Source organism: Acinonyx jubatus, chromosome E1 (genome assembly GCF_027475565.1).
Source record: "Acinonyx jubatus isolate Ajub_Pintada_27869175 chromosome E1, VMU_Ajub_asm_v1.0, whole genome shotgun sequence".
Classification (NCBI taxonomy): Eukaryota; Metazoa; Chordata; class Mammalia; order Carnivora; family Felidae; genus Acinonyx; species Acinonyx jubatus.
In genome coordinates, this window is record NC_069397.1 from 8,649,722 (window position 1) to 8,675,663 (window position 25,942).

The 25,942-nt window shown below is 43.4% G+C and overlaps 1 protein-coding gene and 1 long non-coding RNA gene across 3 annotated transcripts in view; one reads left to right on the top strand and one right to left on the bottom strand.

Moving 5' to 3' along the window:
• Positions 1 to 14,155, bottom strand: part of TEKT3 (tektin 3) — a 32,865-nt gene extending 18,710 nt beyond the window's left edge. The window contains exons 1-3 of one of the 2 annotated variants that reach the window (XM_027047483.2): positions 14,034 to 14,155; positions 3,994 to 4,599; positions 809 to 892 (exon numbers count right to left, since the gene is read on the bottom strand). In XM_027047483.2, coding sequence (XP_026903284.1) covers positions 809 to 892; positions 3,994 to 4,572 — 663 coding nt within the window. In that variant the 5' untranslated portion in view covers positions 4,573 to 4,599; positions 14,034 to 14,155. Of the gene's footprint in view, positions 1 to 808; positions 893 to 3,993; positions 4,600 to 13,452; positions 13,664 to 14,033 lie in introns of those variants that run through there. The other variant, XM_015081161.3, reaches the window with a different exon arrangement.
• Positions 14,156 to 14,207: 52 nt separating this feature from the next.
• LOC113595974 (uncharacterized) lies at positions 14,208 to 21,585 on the top strand. The gene is made up of 3 exons (XR_003416673.2): positions 14,208 to 14,322; positions 15,427 to 15,567; positions 21,296 to 21,585. It is a non-coding gene; the product is annotated as an uncharacterized LOC113595974 (long non-coding RNA).
• Positions 21,586 to 25,942: the final 4,357 nt, after the last annotated feature.

Consider the following 25,942-nt stretch of genomic DNA (forward strand, 5'->3'; position numbering starts at 1 on the left):
AGGAGTCTTAGGGAAGTGAAAATACCATATACATCAATGATGGATATGTTATGATACCTTTGTCCAAACCCACGGAATCTACACCACCAAGAGTGAACCCTAAGGGTAAAACTGGACTTTGGATGTTAATGATGGACCAGTGTAGGTTTGTCAATTGTAACAAAGGTACCACTCTGGTGGGGCGGTGTTAGTAATGGGCGGAGGCTGTGCCCGGATGGGGACAGGAGCTAATTGAGATATCTCTATGCCTTGCCCTCAATTTTGCTGTGAACCTCAAACTGCTCTTAAAAAATTAAGTCTTTAAAAAGAACGGTGGTGTCTTCCCTACAACCATATCTAAGAATAAACATCATTGAGCATTTATCCAGAAAAACAACCCACCACAATTCAAATTGTGTACACAGTATCATTCGAATCTTGAAGACCTGTTTGTGTGTCTTTAAGTTGGGTGCTAAGTATGACTAACAAAAAGAAATTCTCTGAAATTCTCTGGATGAACTGAAATTCTCCAAAATTAAAGGTGATTTCTGTCCGGCTGAACTTCAGATGATTTTTTTGTCTTTCTTTATCCTATACTGTATCTTTCAAACTCTCTTACATCTATTGAACATCTAATGAACATCTAATGAACATCTATTACATGTATAACCAAAGAAAAAAAGGTGTCTCTTGTAAATGCTATAAACATTTGGATACTATAACTTCTTATAAATGGCTTCATGTAATATCATTTTTTGTTTGTTTCTATACATTGAGGACATGTTTACAACTACATTTCTCCTCACTGGTGCATTTCCCCCATATTTACCGTCAGTAGTTGGGTTTCCACATCGTCATGAACCAGATCAATTCCCATTCTCTTCTCTCGATGAAATAGACATTCTCGGGCTACCTACAGATACACGAAGAACAGAAAGCACTAATCCAAACTGACTAAAATCAGTGACCAGCAGCTCTAAGGACCTATTTCTAAAACAAGTCAGTGGATACTCCCAATACCAATTTTTCAAGCCATTTTCTTGGAAATCTAGTATGAGACCCACCATGACAACTAAGAAACCCCCTACTGCTAGTTAAGAGATAGAGTTAGCTCTTCACATCAGTGTGAAAAAAACTCTAATTTGGAAAGTTGACAAAATAAAGCACATGACATTTACGTGATTCCCACAAAGTAGCATCTGAGAAAACTACTTAGCATTAAGTCTTCTACAGAAATAGTTTGACAACCTGAAACATAGTTTTCAAGATATTATTTCCACATATTTTTGACTGAGGGTGAGGAAGAAACAAATTATTACCTTTAAAGATGCCAAAATATTTGTGTAGCCAAAAATCTTAATGATTATTTTTCAAGTTCCATTTATTGTTTCCTAATTACGAAAATAACATGCCTTGTCCATTAAAGAGAAAAAATATAGAAAAGTAGAAAATGATCTAGCTATATTCCTATCACTGTTTTGTTTGTTGTTTTTAATTTAAAAAAAGAAAGGCCATGGGGCACCTGGGTGGCTTCGTCAGTTAAGCGTCCGACTTCGGCTCAGGTCACAATCTCATCACTTGTGAGTTCAAGCCCCGCATCGGGCTCTGAGCTGACAGCTCGGAGCCTGGAGCTTGCTTCGGATTCTGTCTCCCTCTCTTTCTGCCCCTCCCCCGTACACAGTCTGTCTCTCTCTGTCTCTGAAAACTGAATAAAAGTTTAAAAACAATTTTTTAAAAAAGGTTACAATGTCCTTACAATTTTAGAGTATGCTTTTTAGGATTGACATTAAATGGTAGGCTCCGGTCATAAAATATTCTTCGAGACAAAGTAGGTTAATGACTCCAGTGGAAAACAGCTTGGATTGCTAACAATAAATTATGTATGAAAGAACATTATGTAAATGTTAAAATACTCTTTTCCAAAGACTATTTCTTGACATGGAACAACTGGATAATCTTAATCTTTTAAGCATAAAATATAATAGCATGTATACTGTAATCTGGACATAGTGTCACTGAACAAAATCTTTCAGTGAATGTATATTTTTTAATAGGAAAAGTCACATTTACTAGAAGATGGATTAAGGGGTTGAGAGGAACGCTGATGACTCTAATGTGTATCACTAACCTGCTTTTCGTAAGTTTCTACTAACCCACAGTCTATTAGGGAGCTGTCAGCACAGAGCCTGACGCGGGGCTCGAACTCACGGACTGTGAGATCATGACCTGAGCCGAAGTCGGACACCCAACCGACTGAGCCACCCAGGCGCCCCAACTTTTTTGCTCATATTAGTTGATCATCTGTGTTTTCCCTTCTGAGATGTACCTGTTCATGTGACTAACTCTAATCTTAAATTTTTCTTAATGTTTTTTATTTTTGAGAGAGGGACCGAGAGCATGAGCAGGGGAGGGGCAGAGAGAGAGGGAGACCCAGAATCTGAGGCAGGCTCCAGGCTCTGAGCTGTCAACACAGAGCCCGACATGGGGCTCGAACCCACGAACTGTGAGATCATGACGTGAGCCCAAGTCGGACACCCAGCAAACACTAATCTTAATCAAGACCTTCTCACACTGTGCTGATAGTAAACGTTCTAGCACACAGGAACATCCGGACAAAAATTGTATTAAAAAAAATATTCAAATTAGGCCCATCTCACTGAAAGGATTACTACTGAAAGGAAGAAACTGAATGTGCTCTGGAAATTCAGAGCATAAGTGGCTGTCACTTCAAGGATACTCTGAAGGTCAGGTGGGATGCAGAACAGACCAGGAATCCTCACAATGAGCCAGAGCATGAAGAAAGTATGGAAGGGCTTCCGATCTTCAAAAAACATTTCATGACAAGTGAATTTAAAAGGACACCGTTCGTGCACCGTCACTCTTTCTTGGGATTTCTGGTGGTGGTGCGTGTTTGTGCGTACTTGTATTTGGTGGGGGTACCGGGGAGGGGGGGGCAAGATAAGAAGTAACTATGTGAAGAGGTCTCCAACAAATTCTTCAACCCACTAGACTTCTGGCTCCTTAATTCTCTAAACCCTTCTGCCACAGATGTCATAACAAAGACCTCCTGCAAATGCTCATCACGTGGGAAATGAGTCATACAAGCATGAAGAAAAATGGTGTTAGCTTCATCAGTATATATACACCTCCAGAAATAATTTCTGTAACTTACGCATCTTCAAATACAGAATGTCTTCTTTCAATGGTTGGGGGGGGGCATAGAATGAGCTTGGAAGGGGCCCCCCCATCACACATTCGGGGGTGAGAGGTAACCAGAGGCCAGCAACAAATTAAAATGCTGCCCCCACGATCACCAGAACTGGCTTGACCTCAGGCCCATTTCTCTATTCAGTCAAACTCATTCTATCTCCTAAGATGGTCTCCTTGAACATTTTCCACTGTACCCTCAAAAGGAATCAGCATACGCACGGGAGGCCTTTCACGAGACAGATTGAAAGAACGGTACTTTTTTCCTCAAATAATGGGACAGCAATGACCAAGCAGCCTATTTAATAGATGGGAAGATGGCATTCTCACCATAAAACGTTGTGTGTCTTAAGAATGTCCCTCAGGGCGCCTGGGTGGCTCAGTCGGTTACGCGCCGACTCTTGATTTCGGCTCAGGTCATGATCTCATGGTTCGTGAGTTTGAGTCTTGAGTAGGGCTCTGCACTGATGGTGTAGAGCCTGCTTGGGATTCTCTGTCTCCCTCTGTCTGCCCCTCCCCTGCTCACGTTCACTCTCTCTCCCTCAAAAATTAAAAAAAAAAAAAAAAGAATATGTCTCTAGTTAGCCTCCTTTGCTTTGCATTCAGAATTCTTTCTATTTAAATGGCTGTTCTGTATGAAACTCATAACGGTTTTACCAATGGTGAAATTAATTACAGATGCATTGATAGGAGGTTGGCTTCTACAGGTGAAGGAAAACATAATAGGTAATAACCTCAGTAATTCAACCAGTGGGTTACAATCATATAAATACATAGTGTTTTTTCATCAAAAGGTCTTATATTTACCTGAAGAGGGGCTTCTGTCTCCATCAAGGCCCTCTCCAATTTTTTCTTAACATCAGTGAGTGCATTTGTCTCTCCAATCATTGCGTCCAACTCATGAGTGATCTCAGATATCCAAAATCCTATGTCATTGACTCGTTCTCCCAAATTTTGCGTGGAGTCTGCCTGAGTTTTTCTTGTGTGTTGATACTTGTCTTGAATCAGGCGAGACGTATCTACCCTTAGCCTCTCGGAATTATGTCGGGAAGTGTCAGATTCGAGATAGTTGGTTAGATTGGACCTATACCAGTCATCAGGAGTATACCTTGTGAAGAGAGTGGTTCGGTTGGAAACAAAGGGAAGCATGGTATTGTCGCACACCTTCTGAGATCTGGTGCAGTACGGGCCCAAGGTTGGTGAGTTGGAGGCTACTTTGTAGTACGTGCTTGGTCTCCAAGGAAGGCTCAAGGGATGGGTCACATTGTTGTGGGGGAAGCGGTCCCTGTAGCTGGATGCCAGAGTACCGACGGCTGGTAGAAAATTGGTTGGTGTTGGTTTAGGGTGGGCGTAAGTTGCTGTTAATGTAGAACCTGGAGGCTCCATGATGCTCAGACAGTTTGTAAGTCTCTCCTGTTTAAAGCGGGGGGGGGGGGGGGGGGGGGGTAACATAAAAATAGACAGTCCCATAAATTCACCTTTGGTGAAAATTTAAAAATTAAAAGCCACATTTGACTTAGTTTTAGTAGCAGTGTTCCCTAACGTATTAGGTGTCTGTTCTAATTCGACAGCCACCTTTCCTGGCGATCATATGCTCCAAAAGGATTTTTTTCCCATCTCTGTTTCTAGACTACACTAAAATCACAGTTTTTAGGTGAGCCACCTGAGCTGCTGAATTTTTGTTTTAATTATGATTTAAATTTGTTATTATCTCGTAACAAATCTACATGAAGAGCCTGAAATACGCATTTTAACAGACAGGGATTCAAATCTTGGCTCTGCTATTTGCTAGCTGTGAGGCACTGGGCAAGTTACTTAAACTCTCTGTGCCTCAATTTCCTCATCTCTAAATTGGGAATAATAATAGCGCTTAATTCTCTGGACTGTTAAGAGAGATGTTAATAAAAAGGGGTTGCCTGGCAGAATCCCCCACACCAAGCGATCCTTGGTTGTTTGGGTAACAACCGTGTGCTTGCTTTGCAAACACAGCTCAAGGCAGGTGCCTAGCTCCCTTTTCCTGGCAACATGCCACCTCAAGGCACCTCCAGTATAGACATTCTAGGGCAATTGTGAAGACCAAGCAAGACAATGGTAAGTATTTGGATTGCTTAGCACAGTTCTGGGCACAAATACAATGTTCGATAAACGTTACCTTTTTCAACTACCAATACAAAAGAGTATATAAAGTAAAAGATAAATATCCATCCATCCCCCCAAGTGGACATTGAATGGTTCATTAATAGTTGTTTCTTTCCAGATTTTTCCTATTCATATGCCAACATATGTATCATTTTTTTTAATGTTTATTTTTGAGAGAGAGAGAGCGCGCGTGAGCAGGGGAGGGGCAGAGAGAGAGAAGGAAACAGCGACTCAGAAGCAGGCTCCAGGCTCTGAGCTGTCAGCACAGAGCCCGACGCGGGGCTCGAACTCACAGACGGCGAGATCATGACCTGAGCCGACGTCGGATGCTTAACTGACCGAGCCACCCAGGCGCCCCACCATCTGCATCGTTTTTAAAGCTACTTTAAACCTGCATCTACTTATATCCCATTTGTACATACGAACAGAGCTTTTTAAATTTTTTTTTAACGTTTATTTATTTTTGAGACAGAGAGAGACAGAGCATGAACGGGGGAGGGGCAGAAAGAGAGGGAGACAAAGAATCGGAAGCAGGTTCCAGGCTCTGAGCCATCAGCCCAGAGCCCGATGCTGAACACAGCTTTTTAAATACAAATATTGAATTACCTTAATCATTTTATGTATCATTTAGAGCACACATGTTTAAAAATATATGTTTCTGACTTCTCTCCCTCTTAGAACATAGAGATCCACTTCCTCCTGCTTACCCCTTGAAAAGTATTCTATTGTTTGGAACTTTTGATCGTTATTAGTCCAGAAAGGCAAGATGCCATAGTCTGTGACATACTTTCCAGCATCTAAATGTCATTCTACTTGGGGGTCAGTGTCTATGGACCCATTTACTAAAAAGGAAAAATAAATCAGATCCAATTCCATACCTGTCTTGGGAAAAAAAAAAATATTTGATGATTATTTCAATAGCTATGTCTTGAGGCCTTTGGCCCCCAAACCACAAAATTATCTATTTGTAGAATTGTGGTCAAATCAAAATGTACTCGTTCCACATGTGGTGAAACAGCTGCCCACTGCCAGTGGTGGTGGCCCACACAACCCTACCTTCCTGACTTTTTCCCAATTCTTCCCTCCCTCAGTGCCCAAACACCTTGTACTGGCCAAACCTAGAAGCATGATGGTGAAAAAGAAACCTTAATAATCAGTCACATCTCTTCACCTCCGTTTGAAAGCTAAACGCTGTTTTTCGGAAGAGCAAATTCAGAGCAACTCGAGCCCTTCGGGTCCCCATGGCTACTTTCAGTTCTAAACTCTTCTCCAGTCAAATCTAGAAATAATCTTGTCATCTTTCCTTCAGCAAGAAGCTTCAAGCAGGCACTGGACCCCTCTTACTTGGATTTTCTTAATTCTTGACAAGAAAAGCTAGCGACTCCCTTGGTCCTTCAACCGAGGAATTCCAAGAGTAGAATTACCACATATGTTTGCCCAGCACCTATTACGTTGAGGTCCTGAGGCATCTAAACCCATGTTTGTCAAACCATGAGTCATCCACTCTGAGTGGTGATTTTTGAAATGCTGCGGTTCATAACCCAGAGGAGACGTACGGATGAAGAAATTCAATAGAGTTTACAAAAGTTTCCAGTGCTATATTTTTAAATTAGGGATGGGACGTAATTTAAAAATCTGGAATCTGATGCATAAAGCTCAGTTGTTTAATGTTCACAGATGTAGAGCTCCTCGTGGGTGGCAGTAAGTTTCACACAGAGACACAATATTCTACATGATACACAATGTTCTATACAGTCACACAACAGAAGTTCTAGCTCCAGTCAGCCATCTCAAAAGTCATTCAGGAGGACCAACCAAAAGACAACAGCATGGCAACATCTTCTATTTCGAGTCATTATTGCTCAAAGAAACTGAGAGTGTCATGGCCTAAGCAATATTTAAAAATTCAAAATAGACTTTCACCTCCAACCATGATAGAGTAATGAAGACTAGACTTAGGCTCTTACATCTAAAAAACTAGAGCAAATATATGAAACACCTGTTTTCAGATACTGGACAATAAGCAGCACGAGACTCTGATTCCTGAGAGAAGAGAAACAAATAAGGCAAGCCTTCTGATTGTCCTGGCATTCTGCCTGGAGGCAGCTTCCAGATTATGGGAAAAACAGATGAAAACGGATCAGAGCCTGTCAACATGTGTGAGTCGAGGAGGAGATCAGAACTTTGAGAAGCTGACACAGCTGGAAGTTGTGAAGCAGGATTCCAGAATAAGTCAAGCTCCCTAAGTCTATGTAGGCATCCGCTTGAGTTTTTGCTGAGCAACAGGCTGTACATACATCAAGGGACGCTCCACAAACTTTGGCAAAGAAGGATGCCAGGGTTGTTACTGAACAATTTCTAGAGATCACAGAGGGTGGAGAGACATTTTGAACTCAGACCAATCAGAGTGGAGAGTTGTTGATGATAATCTGGAGCATTCCATGGAGACCCCGAGGAGTCACACGTTAGAGATGAGGCTGACCCATCTCTGGAATGAAAGTACTGACGAGTCATTCTAGCAAAGCTTAAAAAGAGGCCTCAAAGGGATCGAATTAATCTGCAAGTAATTTGATTGCCTGATGACATCAAGACATTTATGTATGTAACATAACAATGTCCAGCATTGAATCAAAATTACCAAACATGGCAAGTAGCAGAAAAATGTGACATATGATTAGGAAAAAAAAATCAGTCAACAGGAAAGATGTGGTAGAACAAGCAAACAACATGGAAGTAGTTAAAGGAAAACAAGAACATAATGAAGAGAGACTTGGAGGATTTTTAAAAGAACCAAATGTAACTTTAGGAATAAAACATAAAATACGTTCTTATACAGTATATACTTGAAAAATTCCACTAGATGGGATTAACAGCAAATTAGACATAGTCTAGTTAGTGAGTTCAAATCTAATCAAACCAAAGTACAGGCTTTTTTAACTTAAAAGAGAGAGAGAGAGAGAGAATCTTTGGGAACATAGGCATATCATCAAGTGTTAGACTAAATCATGTACTTGGGAATGTCATATAGAAAGGGGAGACAGAAAAAATATTTGAAGAAATAATGGCTGTATATTTTCCAAATTTGATGAAAACTATAAATTCCCAGGTCCAAGAAGCTCTAAACACTCCAAGAGGGTAAACACACCCTATACATATGCACACAGATGCACACACAACACTACCATCATAATCACCATACCCACCATCACCTCAAAGATCATCATAATCAAATTGCTGAAAATCAGCAATAAAGAGAAAAACTCGAATCAGAGCAAAAAGACACACTACAAAGACATGAACAAAGGTAAGCAGTAGTGCAAAATTCTTGTCAAAAACTATGCAAGCCAGAAGACAATCGAACAACATCTTTAAGTGGCTGGGAGAAAGTGTAGGCCTACAACTGTATATCCAGTGAAAGCATCCTTCAAAGATGAAGGTGGAATAAAATTTTTCCATGAAAACAAAAGCCAAGGGCATTGATCATCAGCAGAACTGCACCAAAAGAACTGTTAAAAGAAATTCCTCAGGCAAAAGGAAATGATACCAGATAGAGACTTGGATCTACACAAAGAAATAAAGTATCGGAAATGGTAAGTATGTGTGCTAATATAAAAGATATCCTTTTGTAACTTTTAAATTTCTTTAAAAGATGGTTGTGTAAAGTGAAATAACAAAAAATTACTGTGGGGTTTATAACAAAAATAGAAGTAAATTATATGGTCATAATAGCACAAATGATGGAGAGCTGAAATGGAAATGTCTTATTGCAAGGGTCATAACTAAAATGGAATAATGTTCTTTAAACATGTACTTCAATAAGTTTAAGCTACAGATTGTAAAATTTAGAGCATCAGTTCCCAAGATATGACCCAAGAACCCACAGACTTGCTTGAAACTTTCTCAGGGATGACAAGGTCAAAATTGTTTTCATAGTAAATACTCAGGTGTTATTTTCTTTTTTCACTCTCATTCTCTCACAAGATTTACAATGGAGTTTTCCAGAAGTGATGTGATATGTGATATCACAACAGACTGAATACAGTGAACAGGAGAACACAGCTTCTAAGACAGAGATCAAAGAACTTTGCCAAAAATGTAAAACAATGTTACTCTTCTCACCAGATGATCTTTGTTCCAGAAACATAGCTTTTTAATAAAACATATTATTTACGTTACTCTATAATGAGTTGTATACTTATTTTTTAAAAAATAATATTTTTAACTTTTCAATTTAATTTCTAATATAGTAAATATAAATAGGTGCGATACACATAAACTAAAGCTCTTTGAGGTCCTCACCATGAGGTTATTTGAGTATAAAGGGGTCCTGACCTGGAACACTCTCTAAGAAAGAAATAGAACAGAGTTAAAACTAATCAGCTAATAGGATGGGGGAAATGGAAGACTTAAAAAGATGCATAATTAATCCAAGAGAAAAGAGACAAAAATAAGACAAAGAGAAAACAAATAGCAAGATGGTAAGCAAAAAACCCCACCACACTGATAATTATATTCACAATAAATAGTTTAAACAATCAAATTAAAAGGCACAGATTCTTAAGCTGGTTTTTATCAAGCAATATTGAACTATATGCTTTCTCAAAAAAAAACCACTTTAAATATAAAACACAGATAAGTTAAAAATAAAAGTATAGAAAAAGATGCAATGTAAACACAAATCAAAAGAATTCTGAAGTGGCTATATTAATAACAAACCAAGCAGACTTCAGAACAGTAGATATTATCACAAATAAAGAGAGAAATAAGGAGAAAAGGATTAATCAAAGAGATGTAACGATCTTCAATGTCTATGCAACCATCAATAAAATTGTAAACACATAAAGCAAAAACTGGCAGAACTAAAATGAGAAATAGATCCACAGCTATGGTCAGATATTTCAACACTCAACTGTTAGTAATTGTTAGAAAAAATAGAAAATTGGTTGATAAATAAGTTATTTGGACCGTATAACTAACTGGACATAATTTGCCTCTATAGAACACACCATTCAAAGCAGCAGATTCTTTGTATCTATATGAGATGATAGATATTAACCAAATATTGTGGTAATCATTTCACAACACATGTAAGTTAAGACATTATGCTGTATACCTTAAACTTATATAGTGCTATATTTATTTCAATTTGGCTCAGTAAAACTGAAAGAAAAAATATCTTTAAACAGATTACATACTATATCCAACTGCACAGAATATTCGCCAAGGTAGACCATATACTGACCATTGAACAAGTTCTCAATAAACATAAAATACTGAAATGATACAGAATATGTTCTCTGACCATATCAAACTAAATTAGAAATCCAGAATAGAAAGATATTTGGAAATTTCTCAAATCGTAGGAAATTAACACACTTCTACTTATCCTCTAGGTCAGTGAAGAAATCACATGGGGAACTAGAAAATATTTTGAACTGAATGAGAATAAAAACAGAGCACGTCAAAATTGTGAGATTCAGCTTAAACAGTGTTTGGTGATTTTTCAGTGATTATTCTAGAAAATAAGAATTAGCTAAAATCAGTGCTCTCCACTTTATTCTTAATAGTGGGGTGGGGAGGATGGAAGCAAAGTAAAGCCAAAGTAGAAGGAAAGAAATAATAAGAAGAGAACAATCAATGAACTAGAAAACAGACAAACAGAAAAACAAAAGCAGTGAAATTCTAACAATAAAATGGATAAACCTCTCACCAGACTGATCAGGATAAAAAGAGATGAAAAATTACCAATATCAAGAATGAAAAAGAGGTATTGCCATACACCCTGCCCACATTAGACCATTAATAAAGCAATGTTACTAACAACTTTATGCCAAGGAATTTAGCAACACAGATGAAATGGACAAAATTCTTTAAACATACAAACAACCAAAACTGACTAAAGAGAAAACTGATCACCTGAATAGCCCTCTGGTAGTTAAAGGAACTCCATCTATAGTTTAAAATCTTTCCTCAAAGAAAACCTCATACCTAGATGGATTTGTTGATGGATTCTACCAAACTTTTAAGGAGGGAATAATACCTCAGTTTTTAAAAAGCCTATAGCTTACTTTGATGATGTGCCTTTGACAACATTTAAATCTCTAAATTCTAACTCAGGCACATCTTAACAGGGCTCATGCAGCACATACTAAGATAATCAGCTGATGCTATAAATGTCTCCTATTTGCAAGTAAACCAAGCAAATTCTTTGGAAAAATGACCGAAAATAGCTGTGGAAAAATTCAGACCCTAAATTATGCGATTGTTTTTTTTTTATTATTATACTTTTAGGCATGACCGAAAAACATTTTAAGAAATCAAGTCAAATACAGTGTTTGACTATATTTATTTAATGTGGAGGCAATAGTTATTTACCTACTGGGGAAAAAAATGCTATAATTGTCTTCTATAAATATTAACATGCCAAAAATACAATCAATCACACAAAGATTGTTAAGTACTGGGAGGCTCCGCTGACAATCCAAAAGATGACCTTCGGTTGGATAAACATATTTTATTAGCATATTTAGGGAAGACTTTAAACTCATAAATATTTTAAGGTATAAAAACCTGTAGATCATCTTCTGCAGAAGATATGACAAGTAGAGTGGGTGTACATGACTTGCTTCACACTCTGCCTCAGATCAGTGACCAAGATAGGCTTGAAATAATCACATACAGTCCCCCTTAGCCCCCTTGGTCATAGCCATCTCATGACTGCCAGTTTCAAACTGGAACACAAAGAAAACTCTGCCCCCAATACATTAATGAGCAGCAGAATTTTTAAAAATTGCATCAGATTTCAGCATTAAAGCAGTTTCTTTTTAAGCAGATGTTAAACAAGAAGGCAGGAAAAGCGAAATAATCTCTTTCTTCCAAAAATTAAAAAAAAAAAATGTTGAATAAGGCACTCCCGTCACCGAGAGTGGAAATATACGTGAGCATACACTGGAGAGCTATGGGGCAGTCTCTAGTAAAGTTGAAAAAGCGCTTTCCCCTGGGGCCTGGGTGGCTCAGCCAGTTAAAGGGTCCAACTTTTGATTTCGGCTCAGGTCATGATCTCACAGTTGGTGAGTTCAAGCCCCACATCAGGCTCTGCACTGTCAGCCTGGAGCCTGCTTGGGATTCTGTCTCCCTCTCTCTCTCTGCCCTTCCCCCACTCACTCCCTGTCTCTCTCTCTCTCTCTCTCAACATAAATAAAAACATACTTTAACAAAAAGAAAAAAGAAAAGAAAAGGCACCTTCCCTATTCAGCAATTCAACTTTTTGATATATACCTAGAGAAAGTTGAGTGTGTACGCAATTAGAATGTACCAGAATATGTTTCTAACAATTTTTAAAAGCAAACGGTCGAAAAGTCTATCAACAGGAGTATGCACACATCATCAGTAGGAAGTTCATAAAGCATTATCACAGGGCAGTTAAAATGCATGACCTAGAGCATGTAAAGCATGACACCATTATATAAACTCGAAAAACAACATTATACGTTCATTTTTGGACAAATACATAAGTAGTAAAGGTATAAAAATACACAGAGTAGAAGTAAACACTAAATTCTGGTAGGTAGTCTGCTGGGACGACCCCTCCAGGGTCCCCTTCCCCAGTGAGGCCCCAACCTCTGACCTCAGCATTTGGGAGCCGTGGAAACCAGACAGGAAAGGAAAAGAAGGGACACGATTCCCAAGGGGGTACATAGGAGGGAGGCCTCATGACGGATGCATGGATGCTTGAATGCTCTACTGCGGAAAGTATTTCATTTTAAAAAGAAAAGAGTTGGGGCGCCTGAGTGGTTGGGTCGGTTAAGAGGCCGACTCTTGCTTTCGGCTCAGGTCATGATTTCACTGTTCTTGGGATCGAGTCCCACATCAGGCTCTGCAGTGACAGCACGGAGCCTGCTTGGGATTCTCTCTCTCTCTCCCTCTCTCTCTCTCTCTGCCCCTCCCCTGCTCATGCTCGCTCTCTCTCAAAATAAACATTTAAACATAAATAAATAAAAAGAAAAAAGAAACAGCAGAATATTTTATCAGAAACCCCAAAACACTTTGCCTAGTAGTGAAACAATTTGCTTGCCTTTTTTCACAGTGACCAGACAACTAATTTTAACCCATTTCTAAAATGCTTACCTGCATCATTATAAGCATCCAGGGGGGAAACATAAAGGGACTTGGTCTAAACGGTCAAAATACAAGAGCTTCATGGTCAGAGCAGGAACACAAATGGCCACAGGCCGCGGGAGAACACCTGCCTTGATGGGAACCTCAGGAACCCTCTCTGAGCGGCCAAGTGTTTGTAGGGCCCTCCCCTTGGTGGCACTTAGAAACCCGGCTAATGAAGCAGGACACAGCGCGACAGTGGAACAGCACAGCACTGAGAAATCACACGAGGGAGCACAGGGGCGGGGGGTGGGGGGGGGGGTCGGACGCCCCCTCTGCTGGTTCCGTATTTAGAAATAACTCCTCAATCCTTGCAGAGCATGGGAAATGTAAGTTGCAAAGGCACCGGGTAGGGGTTGGGTAGTGGGTACCAGTGGGTTTGGACGGTTTCTATTTTGAGGGGTGGGAGCAGGGAGGTGCAGGTGGGGGAGAGGAATTCCAGGGTTTCCACTTCACCCCCAATTCTGAGGTCAGACGTTGGGGCCTCACTGGGGAAGGGGACCCTGGAGGGGTCGTCCCAGCGGCACGCAGGAGCCGGTGAGACCACTCACCTGTCGGCGCGCAGTCCCGCCCTTGAGGGCTGGGACCCCTACCGGTCCGGCCCTGGCCCCGCCTTTCCCACCTGTGACGTCAGCGCCCGCGGACCACTCAACGGCCGCCCCTGCCAGCTCTTCGGGAGATGATTGGCCCGTAGGAGGAGGGGCGGGCGGCGGGCGCGGGAGGAACGCTGTGGCTGGCGGTTGCCATGGACGCTCTCGCGCCTAGTAACCACGGCTCCCTGGGAGACCTGCTGGGTCCCGGGGGTGACCGGGTGAAGCGCCACTCAACGGAGAGGCCAAGGTGATTCCCCCGCCTTTCCTGCGGCACCTGAATCGGAACTCTTCAGCTGCAGGGGACTTGGTGGCCCGTTCTACCTGCAGGATACGGGCAGGACTCCACATTCGCACCTGTCCTCTGTCTAGCAGAGCCTTCTCCCTTGGTGGCGTTATCTAGTGATCCTCCCCTCCTCCCTCACTCTAAGGAAAAGATTTGGGCGCGCGCTCTCTCTCTCTCTCTCTCTCTCTCTCTCTCGCAAATATTTCCGTAAACAGTAGCCTGCCCTATTTCACCCAGGCACTGGGTCACCTGTCTTCCATATATCACTATTCACCCGTGCAACTTCCTTACAACCATGCGGTAGGAATTTACGTTTTACACACACACAAAAACTTCAGGCCTGGAGAAGTTATCTGACATAGGCAAGGCCCCCCAAACAGTAAGTGGCAGAAGTCCCACTAAAACTCAGATCTGTCAGACTTCAAGGAGCTCTTTTCTACAAGGCAACCGTCTTAATGGGTGAACAGTGAGGCCAGAGAGTTACTGTTAGCGCTACAGGAAAAAAAAAAAAAAAAAAGCCCCGGTTAAACATTCTTGGTTGGTCTGGGAATCCCCGAGTGACATCCCACCAAAGGGTGACACCAGGGGACTTGCTGCCAGGGTAAGGCATCATCAGGCTGGCCCTTGGCAGACCTTAGTGAGGTGACTAAAGGTTAGGGACCTCAGCTCTGCCCCTTCAGAGACGTGAGTCTGTCTGTTTTCCAGGTTGATTAGAGGCCAACTCACGTGAACTGAACTAGAAAATCTGTTCCTCTGCCAGTGTCTCCACTAAGGCAACACAGCAGGTCTGACCATGGATACAAACCCAGAATATTATCCCCGAGTAGGAAAACCACAGACGGCATCCAATGATCCAAAGCTGCTCATCAGCCCAGCCACAGAACTAAACAGGACGAGTCTGGGCCCCCAGACCCCACCAGGGCACCAGGGCTCCCCCAACCCTCTCCTGTCCTCCTATGTTCCTTACCAGCAACTCTATTTCTTGCCTAACACACATTTTACCCCGAGCTACCTTTTTTTGAAATTACCTTGTCTCACGAATAGTGTGCATTTTGTATTAATTCTCAGAATTCTGGCCTGCAGGCCGTAGAATCGGTAGATGCTACATTGACCTTCAACTCATCAACACACCCCTGTGAGTAAGGTACTGCAGCCCAGCACACATCCATACCTGCTGAAGACCTGGGGAGTCGCTTTCTGTAACAACAGGTAAGGCAGGCACGGGGTCCCCTGTTTGGAGGCTTTAAAGCCATCTTTTATAGGATAACACCTTTAATAAGACAGTCTAAATAATTTTGACACCATCTAGAAGGGAGGGCGAGTGGCCCACAGATCAGGATTCAATGGCTGGTCCAAGAGAGCTTAAACACAACCTCCTCAAGGTTCTGGGATCAGAGTCTTTGTGGAAGATGCTTGCTTGTCAGCACAAAGGCCAACGGAACCACAAGAGAACAGGCTTAGAAAGCTAGTGCCGGGCCACGGCTGCTTTATGAGACCCTTTCAAAGTCGAAGATCACGAGGGGGCCGTGGACAAGCTTCTGTTCATCCTGGAGGGCAGAGCAGGAGTCGGGGTGGGAAGCTTGTCAAATATGAGCGGGAGTGAGAAAGTAAGCAGGGACCCCCATCACAGACCGCCGCTTCCGTCCCCAGAGGGGCAGCCCTTGGAGGCTGGGATGGAATCTGAGGGCTCCTTTCCTCAGCCCTTTAGCACAGAAAAAAGAAAAGTCTTACTGCATGAGATGGGTGTTTCCCAAAGTGTGTTCCCCGGACCATTAAAGAGGCGATTGGTCAACTCAGAACGCTTGTTATCATCTCCAAGAACACTAACTGTTCCACGGAACACAGTTTGGGCAACACTGGCTTAACATTAAATGTGTCCCCAAAATACCCTTCAGTGAGAGAAAGAAAAATCCATGCGCATGTCTAGCTAATTGCAGACCTTCTCCAAAGCAGTTGAAAAATACCTGGTTTATCTGTGTATTCAGTGAAAGGTTCTAAGTCAGTTGAGGCTTGAAGGCAGTTCCCCATCTGAGTATACTGTCTAGGAGTGCAGGGGTGGGGGGGTGGGGGTGGGGAGGAGAAGCCAAAGGGTGGCACATGGAAAAAAAGATGGAAGAAGGACCCACAGAGAGGGAGAGAGAGAGTAAGGAAGTGAAAGAGGTGTATGGGGGTGTGAGTGTGTGGGAGTGAGAATATTTAGGAAAATTAAATAGATAAGTATATGATTCCACTCATTTGTGGAATTTAAGAAACAAAACAGATGAACGCAGGGGAAGGGAAGGAAAAATCAAAACACAGGAGGAGGCAAACCGGAAGAGACTCTTAAGTACAGAGAACAAACTGAGGGCCGCTGGAGGGGTGTTGGGTGGGGGAGGGGCTAAATGGGGGATGGGCATTAGGCGGGCACCTGTTGGGATGAGTACTGGGTGTTACATGTGAGTGATGAATCCCTGGTTCTACTCCTGAAACCCATCCTACACGGTATGTTAACTAACCTGAATTTAAACGTTAAAAACGTAAAAACAACATTTGCACTCAGGAAAATAAAAGAGAATATATATTACCTTTATATCCGGCTGTCTCTTTAACCCGCCCGCTCTTTCTAAATTCTTTTCATTCCATTAGTCCATCTAATGGCTATTTATGTGGGGAAATCGGAAGTATCGCGTTGTAAAAAACGTGAGAGCCGAAGTCCTAGGATAAGGTAAGTCCTGAAGTGCAGTCTAAAATTACAGAGCAGTGTAAATCTTGACCTGCGTCCCCCGCCGTTCGTTCTCAGGAAGGACGGAGACACAGATTTGCAACATTTTTTTCAAACTCGCACCGCCCCTGTCAACGGCTTGCCTTTATTTTCCTTGAGCGCTGGGCTGACTATGGGTACTTGTGGAAGGTGCACCGTCAACCTGTGAACTGGATAGGAGATCCACGTTGACTCGAGGCGCAGAACATAGCACTCACACTTACAGAAAAGGGCTTCACAAGGCACTGGTTGGGCCACGTGAGGGTGGGACGCATTCCTTGAGAATTTCATCCTTTACAACCGCAGGAAGGCGATATCAGCGGCCGCTGTTGTGTTTTGCTTACGTTACTAAGCTATTTGTAGGTAGGGGTGTGTATCACCCTAAGCTTTTTCAACCGAATAGACGTTGTCATAGCGTGAAATTTGCAGGGCGCGCCCTGCGGGGAGTGGAGTACCTGGGGAGTGCCGAAGACACATAGACCCTGCCAAGTTGAAACACCATCTTCTAGTCCCTTGTGTAGCAGGTGACGAGCTGTGATTCTAGAAGCTACGTGCCGCACCGAGTGTCCCATTTTGGGGTGGCCTCCTGATCCAGTGGGACAGGCTCCCACAGGGCTCCCACAGGGCTCTCTTTCCTTGTGTTTCCATCAGAGTCATTGTCGCCTTGTCACATGCTTTTACATATCGTCTCTCCCGTGAGACTGTGAGCCCTTTGGGGACGGGGCTGATGTTCTTCCAGCCGTGGTCCCCAGAACCATTTTTGACGTCACTCTTGTCGTTGAGTGAAGTTCCAACACACATCCCCGTGTTTGTCTTACCTGTTCACATAAATGAAGATGCCGACCAACATTCAGGTTGGAGCTTCCTCGTTCATCAACCGCAGCTGTAGGCTGCCCAGAGACAGAAGAGTTTAGCGAAAAATCAGTGGAAAGCACTCTGTGAAAATCAGTTGGTGCTATGGAACTTACAACACAGAGTATCGTATATCACTATCATTTGTAAATTGTGAGCTATACATCCTTTATATCATTCAAGGATACAATAAAGTTGTGTGTATGTGTGTATAAGAATACACTTTACCCTGAGAGCCAACAGTTGAATATTTGTATCCCCGTGAGTGGGTCCCTGTTCGTATCTCTAAAGAGATTACCATCCGATGGGACACGGGAAAGCCCGGATGGTGCGGGCTCCAGTGTGGGGATAGTCCCCAAAAGAGGGACCGCACAGTCAGCCAGGGAATCCCGAAAGCTTAGCTTCTAGGTGATACAGAATACTGCCGCTCCTCAAACTGAGGAGAGTTTGCGGAAATAAAAATGGAGCCGGCTCTATAGACAGACGTGCTGTGTTTGTATCAGGTATTTGAAGTGGTATTTCTCGGTGATTAATAAGGAAGTTAATTTCTCTTTGTTGACTTGGTTGAAAAGAGTTCCTCCCTTCTTCCTACACTGAAAAGAGCCAGAGTCTGGTGAACGTGACCTTGTCTGCTGTGTGTCGGCCTTTGATGTATGTTGGCCTCGGTTGGCCATTTCTGCAGGTGCCATACTGTAGACACAGGCCCTAGACACACGACTGCACGTTTTACGACCCGAACCTAAGCTCCCGGCTCGTTGGGTCGTCGTCACAGTCAGGCAATGTGGGGAAGACTTTAGTCAGCTTATGGCGTCAGCGACGACCACAGCGCTCTGGTGAAGAGAGCCTCTCTAGCACATTCTTCAGCTGGCTGTAGCAGATGATGTCAGTGCTACAGTCCACAGTCCGTCAGATGCTTTGACCGTTTCGTGAGCACAGCCTGTCAGAGTGCTGTCACTCGCAACACTGGGCTTTACATCTCCCTGAAGAAGGACTGCCTTCTGGCTGCCAGCAGCTACCTTGCCTGCAGAAGAAACGCTAGAAATGTCTAGGAGTTTGTGCCTCAGGCCAACCATTACCCAAGACTAATGAGTTCACGGGGATGAATGTCCCAGTTGCCTTGCCCTGACTGGGACGACTCTGAGGTGGGACCTACCCTATCTCCAGAGCTCCCCCTGAGGCACTGAACCAAACCCCCCTTCCTGGGGACTTGGCTAGATATTGTACCCCTCCTCTCCTGACTTCCCGTCTAGATGTCTAGATCTCACTTCCTCATTTCTCTACTACTTTTTCCAGGGGAACACTTTCTGAATAAGTCACTTACTTTCACACTAATCCTCAGGGTCGGCTTCTACGGAACCCAACCTATGACAGTGGCCATGGTTCCTATGATGGGCTCTCTACTCCCATCCAGCACTCTCCCTGGCCACAGCTGATTAGACCACAAGTGGGCCCCTAGCTCAAAGGTAGCCCATCTGTAGTCTGGCCAGAAGACTGAGGTAGCCTAGCACCAAACCCAATCAAGGCAGAGCCTCTCTCTTGGAAAGTTTGGTTTTGAGTCACGCAGAGAGTATTTGAGTCGGCATGTTTGATGTTGCGAAATTCTGGCTGAGGTTCATACATTTGGACTGCCAGGGAGGAACAACACAGTCCTGTCATTGAGGCCCTACCGTATCCTCAGCGACTCTCCAGTTTGCAAACATTTTCCCATTTCCGTGAGATTTCTTATTTCTACCTGCCTCTCCTTCCTGCCGCCCTCATTATTCAAGGTAGTTAGATATCTCTGTTTCCCAAAGAGCCTACAACCCAAGCTGGGAACCACCTCATCGGTGGCCCCGATGTTCTGGCCACTCATTGCCAAATCCTTCAGGGAGAGTTTCCTGAGAATTATCCAGAAGGCCATGATGATTTTAAATAGGAGCGACTGGAAGACAAATCAGTGTCCAAATAAGTTGAATAATGGAGATGGGAGGCAATCTGTTTGAGATATTGAAAAGCTGAAAAGACTCCGACTAGTGTCCGTGCTTGGGTAGAAAAAGCATCGGAATCGTCTTCCGACTTCCGTAGCCCCTCTGTCACTTGCAGCAACCAAGATGAGACTCCCAAACTAAGGAGGAGACAGAGAGTGGAAAGTCTACCAACCAGGAGGGTGGAGGGAACTATATATAAACCATAAATGTGGAGCCCTTTTGGCTTAGAGGTGACTCTGGGGGCTTTGGATGCCTTTGGATGCCTTCGGTGATGACAGGACCAGACTAGAATGGAAACTGAGGCACGTCGTCTGGGACTTGCTCCATGTTTGCTCTATAACTAGATTAAAAAGGGCCTTCTGGGGGCGCCTGGGTGGCTCAGTCGGTTGAGCGTCTGACTTCAGCTCAAGTCACAATCTCACGGTCCGTGAGTTCGAGCCCCGCGTCGGGCTCTGGGCTGATGGCCCAGAGCCTGGAGCCTGCTTCCGATTCCATGTCTCCCTCTCTGCTCCTCCCCCATTCATGCTCTGTCTCTCTCTGTCTCAAAAATAAATAAATGTTAAAAAAAAATTTTTTTAAATAAATAAATAAAATAAAAAGGGCCTTCTGACCTAGCCTGGCTCACCAGGGCCCCAAAAAAGAGACAGGAGCACAGAGCAGACATCTTTGTTCACAAGTGGACGTTGAGTGATCTTTGAGGGATCAGGCCAGGTAGGGTGTGGAGATGTTGGAATGGAAAGCCAGAATGTTACAGACACGAGCAAATGCAAACAGAATTCAAGCTTGCCAGGAATCAACATCGTCCCCCTCCCCACCCCACACTTCTCTAGAATGCTCATAAAAATACCAAGTGCTCTTCATAGGCCAATAATTAGCTCATCTGAGTCACAATGCACAGCCATCTTTGCTCTGCTAGAACATTCCCAAGTACAGAGCATGACACATCAGAATTGCCCAGAGAGCTTTTAAAATGCAGCCTTCAGGCTCTCATCCCAAGGGGATCGGATTCAGTAAGTCTAGGGTGGGGCCTGGGAATCCCTACAAACTTTATTGCAAAGGAGTCTACTTGGATCTGAGCAGTAATACCTTACTTTAATCTTAGGGATTTTTTTTTTATTGACGTATAATGAACATACAGGGTTATGTTAGTTTCAGGTGTAAAATACAATCGGGGCGTCTACAGGCAAAGGAGATACTCTGCCTCCTGATTTCTTTTGCTTGCGATGGGTATTTCTAAACTGACATAATCGACATTATAAACAAGGTGTCCTTTCTCTTGCCTGTGAGTGAGATTTTTAAAATAGTTACTTATATTTCGAATTTAAATTAACTTGCTGTTGTTGTTGTTGTTTATCGTCGTCGTTGTCGTTGTTTTTAGGACCAGGAGGAATTTTTGTATCTCTCTTGTATCTCCCTCCCCGGGCCTGGGAGACACATTGCCAGCATCCTTCCATGACTCCCCCACACCCCGGAGGCCTGTGAGCATTCACCTCGGAGTTTCATTTCTGCTTCCACACACAGTACTTCTGGGTGAGCCCACCACAGCTCCAAGTTTCCCTGCGGAAGAGTCTTCGAGATTAAAAACAAAAACACAAAAGCAGAGGCGCCTGGCTGGTTCAGTCGGTTAAGCGTCTGACTTCGGCTCGGGTCATGATCTCGCGGGTCCGTGGGCTCCAGCCCCGCGTCGGGCTCGGTGCAGACAGCTCGGAGCCTGGAGCCTGCTTCGGTTCTGTGTCTCCCTCTCTCTCTGCCCCTCCCCCACGTACATGCTGTCTCTCTCTCTCTCTCTTTCTTTCTCAAAAATAAACATTAAAAAAAAAAAAGCAAATTTCACCATGCCCCAAGATATTCTAATGTCTTCTCATTTACATAAATCCCTGGAGCCTGCTTATACGTATCTGCTGGGAATATATGCCTATATGTTCTCCCTTGTCTCTCTATCTCTCTCTGTCTCTGTCTCTGTGTGCATAAGTACACATACGTATGTGTGTATATATATGTACGTATATATACATATACACCTATATGTATATACCTGTATGTATGTATATGTATATGTATACACCTATATACATATATACATATATATACACATACATACACACCTGTATATACGTATATACAGGTGTGTATGTATGTGTATATATATGTATATATATAGGTGTATATATATACACATAAACCTATATAGTCTCTCCTTCCTTAGAAATCATTTGAGTCCAAAGTGAAAACCATAAACTCCACACTGTATTACTTCCTACTTCATTCAGAACAACCTGTGGCTTGTCAATTAAAAGACAAAGAGAAAAGACAATGACCTGTGTTATCACCTGCAGGCAACCTCAGGCCACCTCCCCACCCCCAGGGACAAGAGGTCCGACTCATAGCTGCCCACGAAACAGCGTCCTCTCCCCCTCGTCCCCCCTACCTTTCAAAGTCCCCAGTGTTCCGAGGACACTCCGTCTGTCATCGCTGCAATCCTGCAGACGCCCCACCGCCGCAGTGGCTGTTCCTCCAGGAACAGTGTGATGGGCGCTGTGGGTCCCACCGCCCACTCCCCACGCTCTACCGGGGGCGCAAGCGCGCTGCTGAACTTCAGCGGCTGGGACGGCTTTGGGCCTTTCGCGTCCGGCCTTGGGGAGCGCCGCTCTAGGCTCACATCTGCGAGGCGTTTCTGAAGACTACAGTCATCTGCCAACACAGCTTCCCACACCCCCACCCGGGGTACCCGCCGCAGCTTAGGAGGTGTTTTCTGTCTAAGGTGGCCCCGGGCGCGTGGGTGAGGACACACAGCCTCAGTAACAAGACAGATCGAGCTGGTAGTCTTGGGTTTGCCCTCCACCGGTGCAAGACAATGACCGAGTCATAACCTCTCTGAGACTCGATGTCCTTATCCATGAAGGGGGGATGATGCTACTGCCTTTACAGGTTGTTAGGCAAATTGAGTAGGAGCACAGGGGAAGGGACAGCCCCCGCCTTGCCCCGCAGGAGAGCGCAAGGCCCTTCTTCCAGAACAAGACAGGGGTGACGGTGGAAGGTTTGTGAGCCACACACGGCGGTATTTTCTCCCGGCGTCCTCCTCCCACGGCAGCGTAGCAGGAAGGGAAGCCTCGCATCATCTTGCAGCAGAAACACGGCAAGACAGAACTTAATTATACGTGGCTGCGAGTTAGCCACAACATTGGATGAGGTCATCAGTGCTTACAGAAAACGGCCGAGGCTTCTGGAAAGGTGACAACTATTTTTAAATAACTAGACTTAAGGGGGAAAAATTAGATTCGTTGGTTTCTGAGACACACATCCTGGAGGTTTAAATAATTTATTGGGTGCTGCACTGGTTTTTTTGGGGGGGTGGGGGAGGTGGGGAAGGGGGTGTCTAAGAGAGCCAGCAGGTGATGGCAGGGGACAAGGGCGCTGTGAGTCTACCATGGCTCTGAGAGTGGTTCTCAGGAAACACCGAAGTGTCTGCTGGGTACAGCACAGAAACTCTGTGCAACCCAGTGGAGACTTCTGGACTGTTAGGCAAGCCTACTGGAGGCACTGGAACATTTTCCAAGGGGCGTGTCGGCCTCAGATGGTTTCACAGCATCAGTCTCCTGTCTTTGCTTCAGTACATATTCATTCCTACAAGGGATCTGCCTTGAGGGGAGCAAGTTCAAGGGGTCCTCCTGATCCCCTCACCCTTCCACCAAGACCCTTCCTATTCTCAACAGTGTGTTGGCCTCAAGTGTGAAACATTCTGGGGAGCCAAACAGAGGGACAGCCCAAACACTTGGCGATGGTCCAGAAAGTGAATCACTCCAATAATTAGGCAACGAGTTATTGGGCCAACCTCGCGGTTTTGAGTTCGTTTCCTCCAAAATTAAAGGAAGACCTACACAGGTGTCCATTCATCAAACAGGTTTTGATGATAGATGATCTTGGGTTTGGGGGGGCATATCACTCAGAAGGAGTTACATTTTAAATTGAGTAACACTGAGGGGGGCCTGGGTGGTTCAGTGGGTTAAGCGTCGGACTCCTGATTTCAGCTCAGGTCATGTTCTCATGATTTGGGGGTTTGAGATCGGGCTCTACGCTGACAGCATGAAACCTGCTTGGAATTCTCTCTCCCTTCCTCCCTCTCTGCCCCTCCCCTGCTCTCTCTCAAAATAAATAAACATCAAAAAAAATTAAAAAAAAAAAAAAGAAAAAGAAAAAAGGGGCACCTGGGTGGCTCAGTCGGTTAAGCAGCCGACTTCGGTTCAGGTCACGATCTCGCGGGTCCGTGAGTTCGAGCCCCGCGTCGGGCTCTGTGCGGACCGCTCAGAGCCTGGAGCCTGTTTCGGATTCTGTGTCTCCCTCTCTCTGCCCCTCCCCTGTTCATGCTCTGTCTCTCCTTGTCTCAAAAATAAATTTAAAAAAACGTTAAAAAAATTTTTTTAAAAAAAATAAATAAACATCAAAAAAATTAAAAAATATGGGCGCCTGTGTGGCTCAGTCGATTAAGTGACCAACTCTTGGTTTCTGCTCAAGTCATGATCTCGTGGGTCGTGAGTTCAAGCCCAGCATCAGGCTCCGCGCTGCCAGAGCCTCTCTCTCTCTCTCTCTCTGCCCCTCCCCTGCTCACTCTCTGTCGCTCTTGAAATAAGTAAATAAAACTTTAAAAACTTAAAAAATAAAATAAAATAAGTTGAGTAGCATTGATATAAAGAGTCTCCTTCCAGTCCTATCTAATTTGTGTGAACAAAGTTTCTCAACACGAGCATCAATAAAAAGGAGACATTGGCACAGAAATAACACTGAAACTCAGCTCAGTTTAACAGTGATCTGTGTACTAATAGTAGAATAAGTAAATCATCCCCCATCCATCTCACCAAGAGGTGCATTGCCAATAAAGTGTTGCTTTGGGAGTTTAATACTAAAATAAAATAAAATAAAATAAAATAAAATAAAATAAAATAAAGTAAATTTATGTTTGACATTTTTATGCTCGGAGTCTTACGCGATGGAGTTACAAAGAATTTACAAATTGTTAAATTTCATTTATATACACATTTTTATTTTGCTTATATTTTATTTTTGTTTGATTTCTATACAAATTTTGGCAGAGAAGTACAAGAGGGTCATCAGTGGGAGATTTTCAAGCCTAACTGCACATCACATTAAAATGCATTTCCAGGGGTGCCTGGGTGGCTCAGTAAGTTGAGTGTCTGACTCTTGATCTCGGCTCAGGTCATGGTCTCATGGTTCGTGGGACTGAGCCCCACATCATGCTCTGTACTGATGGCACGGAGCTTGCTTGGGATTCTCTCTCTCTCTCTGTCTCTGTCAGAATAGGTAAATAAACTTGTAAAAAATAAACAAATAAAAGGCATTTCTCTAGGGAGGGAATTGGAATGGGAATGAGCTCAAAGAACTGAGGTATAATTTCTGACCATTAAGATAAGCTTGTTCATTTATTTTTAAATGGGTAATGGTGCAGGGTGCCTGGGTGGCTCAATCAGTTAAGCATCTGACTTCAGCTCAGGTCATGATCTCACAAGTTTGTGAGTTCAAGCCCTGCCCGCATCGGGCTCTGTGCTGATGGCTCAGAGCCTGGAGCCTACTTCAGATTCTGTGTCTCCCTCTCTCTGCCCCTCCCCCCTTGCACTCTGTCTCTGTCTCTCTCGAAAATAAAGAAACATTAAAAAAAAGTTTTTCATGGGTGATGTGGGTATTATTCATTACGGCATGTAACTGGATATGTTACAAAGAATGATATGACAAGTTTACTTTTAAGTATCAATATTGACAGTACATAAAAATTAGTCCTTCAAAACTTCTTAAACATATACTTCTTTTTAAGACATCAACTTTAAGAAGGGTGTGAGAGTACAAAATTTTTCAAAAACAAATTTTAAATTTACCTAAGCCCCATATTGTGAATGTTTTTAGTGTTTCCTTTTGAAAATAAACGTTAAATATCGTTTCATCGTATCTTTCCACAAAAGGTACAAATCATATGAAAGTTTATGGTACTCTTTTCAGGGCATAAAAGAAGTGACAA